Genomic DNA, 12,128 nt, shown 5'->3' on the forward strand with positions numbered 1-12,128 from the left:
ATACTTCCAACTCTGAGCAAAATAAAGGGTGTCCGTGGAGAGCTGTACACAGTGCATCTTGAGTGTGCATCACAATACAAAACAGTCTCAATCAATAGTGTGTAACATTCTTTGCTCTTGTACAGCAAAGTAATGCTGTGAATGTGAGAACTATTAGATTCTCTTTTCTAAAGAAATTCATGAAAGAAACAATGCCAAATAAAGAAGAGGGCTGCATATTTGTCAGACACTACCAAATAAAGTCATGCAGAACTGCAGATTCGCAGGGTTTGCAGTGGAATAACTACAGTTAGTAAACATTAGTAAACATTTGGAGAACTCAGGCTGTGTCTTCTTCTTCCACTCAATATTTCATTATTTCACTAGCATCAAAACGACTAGACAGTTCTGTTTGTGCTGTGGTATTCACACACAGCAATGCTGAAGGAAATCTCATGTCCATCTCTGGGGAAGCCAGTGGTTTTGAGATAGATAAAAGCAACTGCAAGACACAAGACGCACAAACTCCCTCTCTCTCAGAGAAGTCGCGCTGTTGCTGAACCAAAGCTGCAAATCCATTCAAAGTGTTTACGTGCATCACGGGATTGGAAACAGAAGCAGTTGTGTAAGTGTACAGTTCTCCTTGTTATTTCTTGGTTTACGTATTAAGACAGGCAGTCTTAATATCCTCACTCACTAATAATCATCAGTCTAATAATGTGTTTTAGTCAAGAAGAGAAGACAGTAAAGCTAAAAGCATCCTTATTTTCACAAACATTTCAGTTATTTTGCTGTAAACTGTCAGTTTATTATTTAATCAAATTAATCGCATTTTTCTGTTTCTGCTGTGCCTCCTTTATTCATTTCTTAGCTTCATATCTGTGTAAAATTAAGATTTTACAGGAGGCAGTGTTTTGCTCAAAATGTTTAACTTAACTATTAATTACAGCACATCATCCGATATTAACTGGATCAGTAAATATTGACTAGCCATTATAGTGCAATTAACTCAGTTTGATGACGCCAGTAATTGAAAAAAAATAAAATAATAATAATTGTAATCTCTGAAACAGAGTACCTTACAGCTGTTTGTAATTTAACTGCTGCTCTACTCAAATCTATAAATGGATTATTATTTTTTGTCCACAGTCTTTACAATGCTGTGATTAATTTAATCAATATTTAACAGATCTGCATAAGACAGATCCAAACAGGTTATAAAATAAACACCTTTGGCAATTATTCAGAAAAAAGGGCGGAAAAAATGGTACTCAGTTAAACTTGTTCACAAGCTGATAGTATTTAGCAGTATCAGTTATTTCCCAGTAACAGGGGTGTGTCAGTTTATCAAACAGCGTCACAGCTCATTTACTGTTGGACTACTGTTCTTTATTGTAAGTGGGTGTAAAGCTTGTTGTCTGTAATTTGTTGTTCACACATTCGCCCCTCCGAGAGCCTGCATTTGGGTCCTATCCTGCCTGCTCCACACACAGTTCATGACACATTGTTCACTGACAGATTCTCCTCGAACATCTTTAGGTGTTTAGAGTTTTCACCGTTTCAGTGTCAGCTCCTTTACAGCAGTTTATAGTCAGAGAACAACAGCTTGGTTAAACCTTTGACTTTTTTGCAGTACTTTCTGTTTTAATTCTGATGCTAGTTTATTTCTAGAAGGGAGATGCGTCCTGCAAGACGTGTTGCCGCAGATCTCATAATGGTGGTGTGCCCCTAACAGTTTTATTACAGAAGGTCTCTCATTCTAGTCTAAACAACAGTGTCTCAGTAACTTTGCACTACAGATGGTCCCCTCTTATCTACATTTTCCCCAGGCAAGCATGAGTGAGAGTCTGCAGCTTTCTACTCCCGAAGGACACATGGTCTCATGCCTTTATTTTTGGCTGTGTCCACTTAATACTACACTATATAACTTTATAACACTTATTAATAAAAAGCATAGCATTATTGAGCCACTGCAAATTATTCAATCTCAACAGTAGCTTCAAGTTCTATAACCATTTTAGTCTTAGTGGCAAAACCAAAGATAAAATGAACATAAAACAGTCACAAATCCAACCTCAGTCCGTCCACTCACTCTGCAAGATGCCGATTAATGACTCTACCTATAAAGACTTTGACTGAGAGTTAGATCTTAGATGAGTAATAAGAAGTCTATGGCAGATAAAGTCCCAACAGGCCCTTTTATACAGAGTGTTGAGGTATTTGTTTGGAGACAGATTATATTACTATGATAAAACTACAGCTGTGCAAAACACGGCCACAAAACTTCACATGAAGCGTATGTTCAAATATGGGTGCGGTCCAGCAACTCAGTGATTTCATGCTTCTGTTGTTTCCTGGCAAGATGGTCTCCAGTTTAAAACTTATCATACTTCTGTGCCATTACATCAATTTGGAACATATGATTCATAGCACAAAGAAATGTTAAGACTTCTCAGACTGTTTAGAATTACCTGACAATTTCAGAAGATGTGCTCAGATAACAAGAAATTAATTAATACAATAAATGTATGGAATGGCTAATAATTTATCTGGTAAATACATTTGTGCCAATAAAAGGTGATAGATAACTTAGTCCTTGCAGCAAGGAAAGTGCCCTCTTTCTTTATTTTAAATCTTTCTTACTCATTTACTTTTTTTGTTTTTTCTCTATTTATTTTAACTGAAATTGAAATATCACAAAAAGTGGTTGTTCTCAAAGATTCTACTTTCTAATATACCCTACCTTTGTCATCTGCATCAAAAGTCTGAGTAAACCATTGTACTGATGATAATATATGTTGTCTCCCACAGATGAACATAATGGAAATCACTCAATCAGTTACTATGACAACAATGAGTAGTAGACCGTTCCTGGACTCTCAGTTTCGTTATGTGTTCATCCCGGTTTTCTACATCATCTTCTTCATCCTGGGCTTCATCTCTAATCTCTATGTGCTGTTTGTCCTGCGCTGCCTCCATCAAGCCAAGGCCATGGGAGAAATTCACATCTATATGACCAACTTGACCATCGCTGATCTTCTGTTTGTGTGTGCTCTTCCCTTTTGGATTGACTATTATATCCGTGAGGGAGACTGGGTTTATGGAGACGTCATGTGCCGGGTGACAGGCGCCTTCTTTTTCATCAACACTTACAGCACCATCCTCTTCCTTTCAGCCATCAGCATCAACAGATACTGGACGGTTACTCGGCCTCTAGACGCAGCCTCGTCCGACAGCAGACTTCGTGGAATTATTGTTTGTTTTTTTAACTGGGTGTTTGTTCTGGCGATGTCTGTTCCTGTTTTGGTGGGTGAAGGGATCAACGTGCACCGTAAAAATGAAAATGGACCAAAAAATTTCACACGCTGTTTTGAGGGATACCAGAATCGAATTAACGAGAAAAAGCAAATATTGGCTGTCACTCATTTTCTAATAATCGGATTGTTTTTTGTTGTCTTCTTACTCATTGTGATGTGCAATTTCCTTATTGCTCGAATTTTAGTTTGTAAAAATTCTCCTCAGTCAGAAAGTCAGTCTTCAGGAACACAGTCTAAAAAGCTCACTGTGACATCCATATTCAAACGGCCCACAGGGGTGAAACGGAGGGCTCTCCAGATGTTGATGGCAGTGGTGGGAGTGTTTGTTCTGTGTTTCCTGCCACACCACATAGTTCAAGGCCCCTGGGTTCTGGCAGTGCTGGAGATCGAAGACGGCTTCGGCCACGTGAAATACAGCAAGACCACTCGTCAGTTGCTGAACAACGCTCATCAGATCACCCTGGTTCTTATGGGCCTCAACTGCATTTTGGATCCTGTAGTTTATTATTTTGCCACAGGGAAGTTTAGAGGACTCATCAAGGCCCACATTAAAAAATTAATCACATTCACCCAAACTCAGAGCTACCACTTAAACCAGCCTGCATCACCTGTTTGGACTCTGGGAGGAAATCAGAGGCCTCATAGGAAACCCACAAAGGCTGGGGTGGAGGACCAAAGTCGACATGGTAGGAGGAACTCAGTGGTTATTTTATAAAGTATTTTCAAAAATCTCACTGATCCAGGATTTTGAACCTAACCACATCTCAGATAAGATTCTCTCCATTTCATGACAGAGATGAAATGGAGAGCATGTCCACATTAAAGGTTGGGGAGGCTTGTTAGCCTTATTCTAGGAATTATACTCTGGAATCAGGGAGAGGAGGATATATGGTGTTGTGTGCTTGTACACGTGGAGTTAACCATTCACCACATACGGAGGCTGGTGCTGCTTAAATCTACAGTGAGTCAGAGCGGTGGTTCACGCAGTTCACAATCCACTGTATAGACCCTTCTTGAGAGACTCCCCTACTGTGCTTTTATTAGTCTCTACCTCCATCACGTGGTTTAAATGCAGTATTGCTCACTTATCTCAGTGGCTGTAAAGAAAGCAGTGTGATCTTCAAACTGCACTAACATCCTGTAAATATGTGGGATCATTCTGAGAGTCAACATCCAAAGAAGTTTTGAATGGCCTACAAGAAACCTGGAATTCAAGGTGTATTGAAGAATAAATGTGGCATTGTAAAATATTAACTTTTACTGTTAGAATCATGGCACTCTATTTTTACCTTTTATAATGTATTTTCACGCATATTTGCACATGCTTTTTCTGTCATTCTTCTTTGCCATTTCTTCCCTTTCACCTGCATCACATGTTGTTTTTTTGTAATATTTCCTCATCACTGAGGATCTTATTGTCATGGTCACCCACTGGTGAAACCTTTTTTTAAAGAAAGGACTTCTTTTTCTTACTTTTAAACATTTGCAGGGTTCCCTCTGAAATGTTTAAAGGTATAACCCACAAATACTTATAGCTATCCACCAGTTCAATGGCTGCACCATTTACTACTGTCATTGCACGATGAGGGGATGGCTTCCTGAATTCAATTACCATGTCCTTAGTTTTCAAGGTGTTGAAATTTAAAAACGACTGATAACACCAAGAAACAAACTCATATCTCCTTTGTAATTTTTTTTTTTTTTTTTACCTTAGAGATATTCCCTTCAATAAAAGCTGTCTTCCTTTCATGAATCAGCCTCGAAGACCATGGTTTGTTATTTGGGAAAACTATGCACAACTTTTAAAGGAATAATCATATCTCTACAAAAGCTGCAGATAACGTTGATCAGTTCATTAATGTTTTCGGATGACTCTGTAAACACCGACCAGTCAGTGCAGGCAAAGCAGCCCTGCAGGTCTAAAGAGACGTCGTTATCATACTTTTGTGGGGTGTTTCCTCGCCTTCTCTCCCCGTAGCACAGTCCTATAAACAGGCAGGAGATGCACCGTGTTTTGGTCAGAGGATCTGAGGGCGGGGCCTGCCACAGATGTATACGCACCTTTAATGGAACCATAACAAAGATCCAGAAGCGTGTAGGAGAGTTCACATATTTATAGAAAGTGCCCAGTGTTTTCTTCAAATTACAGTAATTAAAGTCCAACAGAATAACATTAGGGGCCTCGGGACAGAGAGATTGGAGCGAGTACACGGGGGTGTCAGTCGCAATCTTCGAATTTGCTTTCGGATGGACGTAATTAACGGTGACGTTGATCTGCGGGAATTCCCTCGGCAGGTGACGGCCTGATAGACAAGAGAAGCTCAGTGTTTGGCAGATACACCTGTTCACGGTAAAGTTTTTACACTATTTCTAAATAATATATTCCTCCTTCTTTCTGTAAGTTTATGCTTATGTATATGATGGAAGAAGGTTGGCACAGCGACACAGGGCCTGCTCCTACTCTGGTTCCTGTTTTATTTTAGGGTGATTTAAAATAATCGGTAACACATTTTGCAGCATTTTATTTTATTTTTTAAGAAAATTACATGTAACCAAGATCTGTGAATAGTGGCAGTGACTTTTCATACACAAACTAACAACTATAACCCCCACATTTATATGTCTCGTATCAGCATGTGCCAGACATTCTCCTTTTAAGGGCCAGTTTTCCTGTGTAAGCAGCTCATTTCTTTACTTGGTAACATAATTTCTTTGTTGTTGTTCTTCTTGGTGCTTGTTATTGTCAGGTGTATGAAACTGTGGAGGTGAACTTTACGTATTTTGGACCATTTGGGGCTTTCCTAAGAAGACTGAAGCGACACCTCCTCCGTCTTGCCCCGAGAAAACACTCCCACTCACACAGTCTGATGCATAAATTCCCTCTCTGTCAGAGAAGTCATGCTGTTGCTGAACTGAAGCTGTAAATTCATTAAACAACAGAAGAAGCAGACGGTAAGTGTACGGTTCTTTCTGTAATTTTTCTTTTAAAATGACACAGAGGATATATTATCACAGCAGGTCATGCAACATCAACTAACCATTGATAAAGCAATTACAGTTACGCTTGATAATTTCAGTGTGGCACATATTCAGAAAAAAATACAGTAAAACTAACAACAAACAGATTATTATCTACTTATTTACTGTTGGACTGTTGTTCTTTATCGTAAGTGGGTTTCAAGCTTGTTCAGTGACAGATTCTCCTTGTATGTATTTAGGTTGTAAGAGTTTGCACCGTGATTCAGTGTCAGGTGTTTTACAGCAGTTCATAGTCTGAGAACCACGTCCTGGTTCAACCTTTGACCCTTTTTGCACTACTTTCTGTTTTAATTCTGACGCTTATCTTTGACTGAATTCAGGCCACGTGAGAGAGATCTCTAGTTATGTAATCACTTTAGCGTAAGTAATAAAATGAACATAAACAAGTCAGAAATCCAACCCCAGTCTTTCCCTCATGGTCTACAACTGAGGCTTCATGATGTATAGTGTTATTATAAGATGCAGATGAATGAGTCTGTGTGTCTACCTATAAAGTGTTTGACTGAGAGTTAATTGATTCAGTAATAAAAAGGCTATGGCAGATACCTAGTCCTAACAGTCTTGACAGTCTCTTTTATAAAGAGTGTTGAGATGTTTGTTTGGAGACAGATTACATAAACATGATAAAACACAACACTTCACAAAGCCTTAGTTCGAATATGGGTGTGGCCCGAGAATCCAATTGCACGATGGTCTCCAGAAGATTTGCTCAACTAGCCTTTTATTACATTATTTAAGATAATGGAAGAAGGGAGAACAGAAAAAAAAATTAAAAAGGAAATAAAAGAAGTGAAAACAGATGAGAAGGAGAGAAGAAAGTGGAAATATACACAGATCAGACATTGTCATGATTATTTGTTCCTTACGGCACAAAGTAGTGGGTGTGATACATGAAGGAGCGAATGATCATTTTGTCCTCAAAGTTGATGTGTTAGAAGCAGGAAAAATGGGCAAATGTAAGGATTTAAACAAGTGATGACCTTTTATGGTTATTCAACTGAGTTAGAACTGCAGCTCTTATGGGGTGTACAGCTGTCAGTAGCCTATTATAATTATCTGTGAAAAAAACCCACTTTTGAAAACTTTTTGAAAAAAAAAGTAAACTAACTGAAACATTTTGTTGAACTTGGAAAAGTAACTAAAATAAAATACAAATATAGAGGAAACACTTGGATACTTGTACTACTTTTCCTAAGACCTTCCTCTGACATATGCCCTCCATACAATAATAACTAAAAACAGTAAAAACCAAAATCCACTATAGAAACTAATGGAAAATAGAGTGAATTTAAAGCAAAAAGTCAAAATGAATTAAAAATAAAAACTAATTAGAAACTAGAAGACTAAACAGTGGTGAGCTACTGTAGTTTAAATTATGTTAGTGCTGGTCCTAATAGAAAAGTGTCAATTTGTTGTGTATCCTCTGAATGCACAGGTGTCAAAGCTGGACCACTGAGCAATGGAAGAAGATTCCCTGGACTGGTTAGTCACATTTTCTTTTACATCCCATGAATGGCTGGATAAGTTTACATCTTTACTTGAAGAATCCCAGGATGAACTGGAAGAAGCTGGCGGTAGCAGTGTAATGGTTAGATATGCAATGTTCTGCTGGGTACTGCTATTCATGTGGATGTTACTTTGACATGCACCACCTACCTAAACATTGTTGCAGACCATGTAGACCTTTCACAGAAACAGAAAAATCGGCAAAATCTCAAAGTGCCTGACCGTTTCTCACATTCTTATAGCTAAGCATTCACATTCTTTCTCTCTCTCAGTGAGCCTAAGTTACAACCTTGGCTTCCTGTGCAGTATGTATTGTTCTCCCTAATCAGAGAAATAAGGTCATGATTCTACACAAACAGTATTTCTTATAAATCAGTAGTATAATGCATCATAAAACAGTGTAATATCCCATTCTTATTTTTCTCAAAATAAACAATCAATTAATTTTATTACATGTACCTGGGGATTTTCATAGCTCAGCCTCCAACCTCAAAATATACTGGGGCAGTCCCAGCAGCACATTGACACGCATAAATCAACAGGCAACTAATTAGAAACTAGAAGACTAAACAGTGGTGAGCTACTGTAGTTTAAATTACATTAAACTACACCTAGTTTTGTTTTCTCAAAACTAGGTGCCTGCTGGTCCCTCTCTAGTCTGAACAACAGTGTCTCAGTAACTTTCCACTAGAAGATGGTCCCCGTTATGTACTCTCTCCCAGCCAAGCGTGAGCAAGAGTCTACAGCGTTCTACCCCCCAAGGACACGTAGTCTATTGCCTTTATTTTCAGGGCCGTGTCCACTTAATACCACACTATATGGTTATATGGCATTTTAGTTAATATAAAGCATAGAACTGAGGCACTTCAAATAATTCCATCCCAACACAGGATAAAGCGCCTTCAATGGAAGGACAACAAAAATAAGTTATTCTCAAAGGCTTTTCCCTCCATTGTACGCTGTACCTTTGTCATCTGCATCAAAACTCTGCTCATCTGTCACAGGACACTGTATTTATGGTAATGTATTTTGTTTCCCACAGACAAAGATGACTCAATCAGTTACTATGACAACGATGAGTAGTGTGGAGTCCACAACCATTAATTCCACTGAGAGTCCGTTCCTGGACTCTCAGTTTCGTTATGTGTTCATCCCGGTTTTCTACATCATCTTCTTCATCCTGGGCTTCATCTCTAACCTCTACGTGCTGTTTGTCCTGCGCTGCCTTTGTCAATTCAAGGCCATGGGAGAAATTCACATCTATATGACCAACTTGACCATCGCTGATCTTCTGTTTGTGTGTGCTCTTCCCTTTTGGATTGACTATTATATCCGTGAGGGAGACTGGGTTTATGGAGACGTCATGTGCCGGGTGACAGGCACCTTCTTTTTCATCAACACCTACGGCACCATCCTCTTCCTTTCAGCCATCAGCATCAACAGATACTGGGTGGTGACTCGGCCTCTGGACGCAGCCTCGTCAAACCGCAGAATTCGTGGAATCATTGTTTGTATTTGTATCTGGGTGTTTGTTGTTGCAATTTCTGTTCCTTTTCTGGTGAGTCCAGGGATCAACGTGCACCGTAAAAATAACACTGACATACGTCGCTGTTTTGAGGGATACCAGGGTGGAACTAATGACAAGAAGAAAAAAGTGGCTGTCACTCATTTTCTAATAATCGGATTGTTTTTTGTTGTCTTCTTACTCATTGTGATATGCAATGTCCTTATTGCTCGAATTTTAGTTTGTAAAAATTCTCCTCAGTCAGAAAGTCAGTCTTCAGGAACACAGTCTAAAAAGCTCACTGTGACATCCATATTCAAACGGCCCACAGGGGTGAAACGGAGGGCTCTCCAGATGTTGCTGGCAGTGGTGGGAGTGTTTGTTCTGTGTTTCCTGCCACACCACATAGTTCAAGGCCCCTGGGTTCTGGCAGTGCTGGAGATCGAAGACGGCTTCGGCCACGTGAAATACAGCGAGACCACTCGTCAGTTGCTGAACAACGCTCATCAGATCACCCTGGTTCTTATGGGCCTCAACTGCATTTTGGATCCTGTAGTTTATTATTTTGCCACAGGGAAGTTTAGAGGACTCATCAAGGCCCACATTAAAAAATTAATCACATTCACCCAAACTCAGAGCTACCACTTAAACCAGCCTGCATCACCTGTTTGGACTCCGGTAGCAAAATAGGAGGCCTCATAGGAAACCCACAAAGGCTGGGGTGGAGGACCAAAGTCGACATGGTAGGAGGAACTCAGTGGTTATTTTATAAAGTATTTTCAAAAATCTCACTGATCCAGGATTTTGAACCTAACCACATCTCAGATAAGATTCTCTCCATTTCATGACAGAGATGAAATGGAGAGCATGTCCACATTAAAGGTTGGAGAGGCTTGTTAGCCTTATTCTAGGAATTATACTCTGGAATCAGGGAGAGGAGGATATATGGTGTTGTGTGCTTGTACACGTGGAGTTAACCATTTACCACAGAGGGAGGCTGGTGCTGCTTAAATCTACAGTGAGTCAGAGCGGTGGTTCACGCAGTTCACAATCCACTGTATAGAGCCTTCTTGAGAGACTCCCCTACTGTGCTTTTATTAGTCTCTACCTCCATCACGTGGTTTAAATGCAGTATTGCTCACTTATCTCAGTGGCTGTAAAGAAAGCAGTGTGATCTTCAAACTGCACTAACATCCCGTAAAGATGTGGGATCATTCTGAGAGTCAACATCCAAAGTTTTGAAGAAACATGGAAACTATTCCTGAAGATTACTTAAAGAGTATTTAAGGTGTATTAAAGAATAATTGTGGTATTGTAAAATATTAACTTTTGCTGTTGTTAGAATTATGGACACTCGTGTTTTGCCTTTTATCCTGTATTTTCATGCATATTTGCACATACTTCAATTAACCTCTGCCCTTGTCCATCTTCTTTTTCAAAATATAAGGAAACAAGCTGTAGCTCAAGACTTTTCCACAGTGTTGTACATATTGACCTATACCTCTAACGGACCTGTACCAATAACTGGTTTTAATATAAATACAAGAAATATGTCATTTATGACACATCATCTTGTGGAAGTTGTTCTCTCTGAAATTTATGAGTTTTTGTTAATAAAAACATGAAATCTAATTTGATCAGATGACCTCGGCCTTTATTAATTTCTTCCATTCTGATTGAATGCCTACAATGAGGGTTAACCTTTTCTTCACTTAATAGAGGAGGGGTGGGGAACTTGTGCAGACGCCTGGTAATGAACTAATCATTTGATTCAGGTGTGTTGACCCAGGGTGATATCTAAAACCTGCAGGACATCGGACCTTGAGGCCTGGAGTTCCCAACCCGTGTAAAAGAGTTACTTGATGGAACTGAATGCTTGTGGTAACCTGTGGAAACACTCCTTGTTAGAAGGATAAAGCATTACCCTCACAGTGTGAAGGGTTGACTAAGACACAGGAGTGTGAAGTGTTGAAAGTGAAACTGTTAAACGCTTACAAGCCGTGTGTGGGTGTATGATAACATCCTGTTCCAGTAGTGATGATAGTTGTTGGTAAAGCTGACATCTGCATGGAAATGAAACTACAGTAACAATAACAACTGTAGAGTAGGGAGGAGTCACACAGGACAGGATCCCTGACCGGAGGTCAAAGACCATTGCCATGAGGAAGGACTACGAGGAGAACAAATCAGGGAGCGCTAAGTCTAAACCAGGGCCTCTGTCATGGCTACTGAACGGACCCACGCGCAGACAGTTCTTGTCAAGGAAACAAAAGGGGATTTACTTACAACAGGGATCACCTTAGTGCAAAATATATGTACAGTGAGTTGGGAGGGGGTCCAGGGCTCCAGGGAGAGAAGGGGGGGGGGGGGGAATCTCCACACACACGCTTCCTTTTCCACTCAGTCACCGCCACCGCTCCTCCGCACACACGCACTCCTCTTCAGCCGCACTCGCTCCAACACTCCACACACTGCCCCACTTGGACAGGTCCGGTGATTCGGTCCAGAATCTACAGACAAGAAGTTCACGGTTAGTTCCACAACAGGAAAAACAGACAAAACTTCTTTGAATAAGCCGCGAGCACGAACTCAGGTAGTTCAACGTTCCAGCGGTGAGCTGCTCTGTGCCACTGCCTTAAATAGCAGCTGGGGAAATCAGCCAGATCAGCCGCAGGTGGATACCATCCACAGGGGTGCGTGGGCCAAGAGTGAGAGCCCGTAATGAGCTCCACCCAGGCAGAGAGGAGGAGGAGAGACAAAAAACTAAAACTAACAACAACAAA

At 40.2% G+C, this 12,128-nt stretch overlaps 2 protein-coding genes across 5 annotated transcripts; both read left to right on the forward strand.

The window, feature by feature from the left end:
- The first annotated feature begins 408 nt into the window (after positions 1 to 408).
- LOC120740397 (platelet-activating factor receptor-like) lies at positions 409 to 4,938 on the forward strand. 2 transcript variants are annotated; one of them, XM_040042757.1, is made up of 2 exons: positions 409 to 604; positions 2,791 to 4,938. In XM_040042757.1, the coding sequence occupies exon 2, from the start codon at positions 2,791 to 2,793 to the stop codon at positions 4,009 to 4,011; it is 1,221 nt and encodes a 406-aa protein (XP_039898691.1). In that variant the 5' UTR covers positions 409 to 604; the 3' UTR covers positions 4,012 to 4,938. The 2 variants fall into 2 exon arrangements, with proteins under 2 accessions (XP_039898691.1, XP_039898692.1); XM_040042758.1 differs by lacking the exon at positions 409 to 604 and having other exon boundaries at positions 2,017 to 4,938.
- Positions 4,939 to 4,986: 48 nt separating this feature from the next.
- On the forward strand, positions 4,987 to 10,977 carry LOC120740398 (platelet-activating factor receptor-like). 3 transcript variants are annotated; one of them, XM_040042759.1, is made up of 4 exons: positions 4,987 to 5,646; positions 6,044 to 6,248; positions 7,771 to 7,817; positions 8,884 to 10,977. In XM_040042759.1, exon 4 carries the CDS (start codon positions 8,890 to 8,892, stop codon positions 10,033 to 10,035), a length of 1,146 nt encoding a protein of 381 aa, XP_039898693.1. In that variant the 5' UTR covers positions 4,987 to 5,646; positions 6,044 to 6,248; positions 7,771 to 7,817; positions 8,884 to 8,889; the 3' UTR covers positions 10,036 to 10,977. The 3 variants fall into 3 exon arrangements, with proteins under 3 accessions (XP_039898693.1, XP_039898694.1, XP_039898696.1); XM_040042760.1 differs by lacking the exon at positions 4,987 to 5,646 and having other exon boundaries at positions 5,943 to 6,248; XM_040042762.1 differs by lacking the exons at positions 4,987 to 5,646; positions 6,044 to 6,248 and having other exon boundaries at positions 6,255 to 7,817.
- The last annotated feature ends 1,151 nt before the right edge of the window (positions 10,978 to 12,128 follow it).

This window comes from Simochromis diagramma, unplaced genomic scaffold (assembly GCF_900408965.1).
Source record: "Simochromis diagramma unplaced genomic scaffold, fSimDia1.1 OVJJ01000304.1, whole genome shotgun sequence".
NCBI lineage: Eukaryota > Metazoa > Chordata > Actinopteri > Cichliformes > Cichlidae > Simochromis > Simochromis diagramma.

Bases quoted from the DNA above. Each gene is read 5' to 3' on its own strand.
- LOC120740398 (XM_040042759.1), top strand. From the start codon at position 8,890: ATGACTCAATCAGTTACTATGACAACGATGAGTAGTGTGGAGTCCACA.
- LOC120740397 (XM_040042757.1), top strand. From the start codon at position 2,791: ATGAACATAATGGAAATCACTCAATCAGTTACTATGACAACAATGAGT.